Source organism: Cynocephalus volans, chromosome X (assembly GCF_027409185.1).
Source record: "Cynocephalus volans isolate mCynVol1 chromosome X, mCynVol1.pri, whole genome shotgun sequence".
Taxonomy (NCBI): domain Eukaryota; kingdom Metazoa; phylum Chordata; class Mammalia; order Dermoptera; family Cynocephalidae; genus Cynocephalus; species Cynocephalus volans.
The window spans coordinates 163,012,506-163,017,154 of NC_084478.1; the positions used below are offsets into that span (position 1 = coordinate 163,012,506).

General features: G+C 40.7%; 1 protein-coding gene across 1 annotated transcript; it reads right to left on the reverse strand.

Moving 5' to 3' along the window:
• Window positions 1-1,287: 1,287 nt before the first annotated feature.
• Window positions 1,288-1,828, reverse strand: LOC134368503 (uncharacterized protein CXorf51A-like). Its single transcript, XM_063084948.1, has 2 exons — window positions 1,745-1,828; window positions 1,288-1,518 (listed from the first exon to the last, which is right to left on the reverse strand). The coding sequence occupies exons 1-2, from the start codon at window positions 1,826-1,828 to the stop codon at window positions 1,288-1,290; spliced, it is 315 nt and encodes a 104-aa protein (XP_062941018.1).
• Window positions 1,829-4,649: the final 2,821 nt, after the last annotated feature.

Here is a 4,649-nt window from a genome sequence, read left to right on the forward strand (position 1 = left end):
TAGAACAACAAAAGATTTGGGGGTGAGGGAAGGGGAAGATAATTGTTCTAAGAGGCCAGACCAACCCCCCAAAATGGAGTCCATTTTGTAAACATCTAGAAAATGGAAAGTTATTGATAGAGACAGTAAGCAAATCAGTGGTTATTTGGGGATGGGGGTTCAGGGAGGAGCAGGAGGGGGAAATTGCCAAGGGACAGGAGAAAACTTTGGGAGGTAATCGATATGTTCACTCTTACAATTGTGGTGATGGTTTAACAGGTGTATACATATGACAAAACTCATTAAACTACATTTTTTAAGCATGGGTACTTTATCATATGTCAGTTATATTTCAATAGAGCCATTTAAGATTATATTCTCCTCAGGGATAAAAACAACTTCGGAAAAAATAAAGATAAGAGGTATTTAGAAGGAGGACTATGTCGTTCAGCCCCTGATTCAAGGAGACAGATTTGAGAGCTGTACCTCTTGTCTCCATGTCAGTTGACTTCGCAAATAAAGCCTTTCTTCTTGCAAAAGCTGGTGCCATCCTATTGGCTTTTGTGCACATCAGAGAGTGAGTCCTTGCTCATTAGTACCTGCACTGGAGGCAGACCACTCTCACTGCTCTGCTCCACCTCAATTTTCTTAAGAAAGTGGTCTAATCAGTGTTGGATTTGTGGCTTCCTATCACCATTGTTTTGGTCCTTTGGGAGCTGTCAGTAAATTTTAGTAGGGTGAAATTATTGGCCCTTCTCAGGGCCTTTAGCTGCTTACATCATAGAGTGGGATGTCCTTCATACCTACCATTATGAGGTAGGTGGCCTGCAGGTGATTTGTCTATTTTGGGGGACGGTACTGTCAATCACACACCTCACCCCATACAGGTTCTGGCAATACACACCCTGAAGTCATGCCCCCAATCCCCACCAAAACACACCCAGGTAGAAGCACCAAGCCCTTTTACTTCTTGCCTGTGGGATAAAGTGTTCAGCAGGAAATTTGTCTTCAGTGCTCAGTCCTCACCCAGTCCTTATTCCCCCACGTCTGGCTAACTGTGAACCTGCTGGTCTGTTTCCCAACCCTGGAGGACCCCATCTCCCTCCCTTTTCACACACCTGCCTCTTCTCTTTCTTTCTTCCCACCCCACCATCAGAAAACTCACACACACACATCTTTTCACAATAGGTACATTTTAATTATCATCATCGTGTACCGTGTTGATGTAAACTTTGCTGGCTATTTTTCAGTGGCCAGATCTCTGGAGACTTCACAGGTAGTTCTTAGGTCTCTGGCCCCACTCCGAAATTACTGGCTTTCTAGGTGGCCACTTGAAATGGTGGAATTCTCCACACTCTTGTGGTCCTGGACTGGTTCATTTTTTTTCAGGTTCTCATTTAGTCGGTGGTAATGACCAAATAGTATTGGCCCTTTAACTTTCTTAGGCTTTCTCATAGGAGTAATAGTAGTTTTTTCAGAGGCTTTTTTACTTGAGCTCCTTTTAAGGGGTCTTTTTTCCTTTCTGGTGGTCTTTGAAACCTGAAAGGACAACAGAGTGCGACCAGAAGGGCATTAGCTGGGGGAAAAAGATGGGATATACATGGGAAAGGGGGTTTAATGAGAAGAGTTGTTGGTGGAGGAGAGAGTTTGTGCCAGTCAAAGAAAGGGTGAGATTCTTTTGTGGGGGGAAATCAATGAAGAGGAGGAGCTTGGGCAGGGTCATCTCACCTTGCGACCACCTCTGGACCTGGGTTGACAGGGATACTTCATCTTCTTTCTCTCTGGTACTTGAGGTTGGTTGGTCCATATCTGTATCAGGCTCTGGCGATTTCCTGGTCACCTTAGCCATATTGAAGGCTCCCAGTGGTCTACCCCAGAGGCCCTGACCATCTTATATATACCTCCCCTGGACAATGAAGGATTACATCCTAAACTTTGACTGGTCAGCAAGCCATTTCTCCAGCCACTGATGAGTAAGGGTTCACTTAGACATCACAAAGCACTACTTCTGACATCTCTGTGTGTGAAGGGGGTGGGGAGGTTGCTAGGGATGCCAAGATGTGGCTTATACATCACAAAGTACCACTCCTGACACCTCTGTGGGGGATGTTGGGAAGGCACAGATGGGCTGGTTGGAGAAAGGGGGCTTTTCTTTAACACCCCCTAAAAAGCCTTCCGAAACTGAACTGACACTCCTCCTCATATATCTATCTATGTTCCATTGTGGTAGTGCCCAAGACACAGAGAGTTTCTCTAAGCTATTCCTCAAAGCCATCCCTGCTCAGTGGTTCATTCTGCTGTTTCCTTCCCTTAGTCATTAGCTAGTATTTTGGATATCTTACCTAAAATCCCTCCAAAAGTAATGTGGCTTTATTTCAATATCAGCAGAGATACGGATAATCCTACAAACAAACAGGAAGATAACGCCCATGAATAAACAGCTCCTATGAAAAAAAATAAAAATCTCCCTAACTATAACATTTGGCATTAAAGGCTGCTGATTTTGATTATTTTCTTCCAGCCCTGAGGCTTACAAACAGAGATTAGAATTAACTGCCCACTCATGAAGATTGCTTTTATCAGTACTTTTATTCTATTCTTGAACTGGCCACATTATCATTGATTTTTGAAACATTCTTTCCCTTTTATTTATTCTATCTTCCTTTTGTTCTTCCTAGATTCCAACACTAATTTCATTCCCACCAATAGGCACCCATTCTGATGTGTTTATGTCCTTTTAGATGTTTGTATTCTTGTAAAATGTCTATCCTCATTAAATAGGTGTATGTTTGAATGTGTTGCACTGTACTTGTGCTGCTCTATGTATCTCTAGTTCATTGCCTGTAATTCTGCATCATATTCTATTAGAAGGAATGCATCAAGTTTTTTCTGTTCATTCTTTTCCCTTTTAAAGGGACACCTACATTGGATCTACACCCATCTGCCACAAACAATGCTGTTATAAGTATCTTTATTCATGTCCCCTTGTGAACTTCTGCATATTTTATTCTGTGATATATATTCACTAATATAATTTTCAGGTCATAGATATACATAATTACTGTAGTTCAGGCTGCTATAACAGAATACTATAGACTGGGTGGCTTAAACAACAGACATTTATTAATTACAGTTATGGAGGCTAGAACTGTGAGATCAGGGAGCCAGCATGGTCAAGTTATGTCCTCATATGGCCTTCCTTTGTGGGTGTATGGAGAGACAGAGAGACAGAGACAGAGAGAGAGAGAGAGATTTCTCTTTCTGTAAGGGCACTAATACCTTCACAAGGGCTGTACTCTCATGATCTAATCTAACCGTAATTACCTCCCAAAGGCCTCAGTTCCTAATACCATCATATTGGGGACTAAGATTTCAACATGTGAATTTTGGAGGAACACTTTCAGTCCATAGCAATAATTTTGCTAAATACTGCCAGATTGTACTCCAAAATGACTCTACTAGTCTACCTTCCCCATAGAATTATATTATTGTTTTCCCACACACTCATCAAAACTTGATTTGGAAGGCAGCTTCTTATATGACTCCCAATGGTCCCAGCCTCTGGATGTTCATACCCTTGTATAATTTGTTCTGCTTGAGTCGCAAGAGTATGGGCTGTACCTAGCAACATATTTTTAATAACTAGAATCCATCAAAAGTAATGGGATTTCATCAAGATGATTAGATTCCCCTTTGCTAGAATCTGTCTTGCTGGCTGAGTGAAAAAAAAACAAAAACTATTTTTGCTTTTGTTTTTTAAATTCTCTCACACCACAACAACACAGATGTGTGAAGGTTTCTCTCCACACACTAAGCAAGCAAGCAATCGCTTCTCCAATGGACACCAGCTGGGTGTCCTCCAATTCAATTCCAACACTACATACCTGAAAAATAGCATCAAATCTCCCACATTAAGGGCTCAGTCCCCAAGACTGCTTTCCCCCCACTTCAGGGGCCAATCACAAGCCCCAGGTGGTTTTACCTATGTTTCTGATTGACTGGCTATAAAATGGAGGCTCCCATGACCTAGAGTAGCTCACAGAACTTAGAAAAACACATTCTTACATTTAACAATTTATTATAAAGGATACAGATGAAGAGACACATAGGACAAGGTATGGGGTAAGGGGTATGGACAACCATGTAGGGATGTGTTTGGACAAAAAAAGGATGATCTAATACCAATAGACTGAGTGGAGAAACCCAGCAAGACCTGTTTGTTCAGTTTCTTCTTTGCCTCTCTGTGCAGCATTCCTTTGTACTGAGTATCTATTATGATTATTTAACTGAAAATTTTCCTTTCTTTTACTAGGGTGAGGAAACATGCATATATATTTTTCTGTCTTAAATCAATCTTATATTCTTGAGGAAAACCCTACTCGATCATAGTGCATTATTTTTTTCTTCACCTTTAGCTTTGATTACTTCATATTTTATTTTATAGCTTGATATCAATGTTTATAAGTGAGATTTCCCTTTAAGTTTTCTTTCATGATCTGTCCTTTTCCAGTTTTTAAATTAAGGTTGTACTAGCCTTATAAAATGGGTATGGTAAGGGTTCTCTTTCATTTTCAATTTTCTGACACATTTTGTATGAGACAGGATTATCTGTTCCTTGAACATTTTGTAAAATTTATCTATAAAGCCATCTAGACCTAGGGCTTTACTGT

Coding starts and splice junctions, on each gene's coding strand:
- LOC134368503 (XM_063084948.1), bottom strand. CDS start 1,828: ATGGCTAAGGTGACCAGGAAATCGCCAGAGCCTGATACAGATATGGAC. Junction 1,519..1,744: donor CCAGAGAGAAAGAAGATGAA/GTATCCCTGTCA, acceptor TTGTCCTTTCAG/GTTTCAAAGACCACCAGAAA.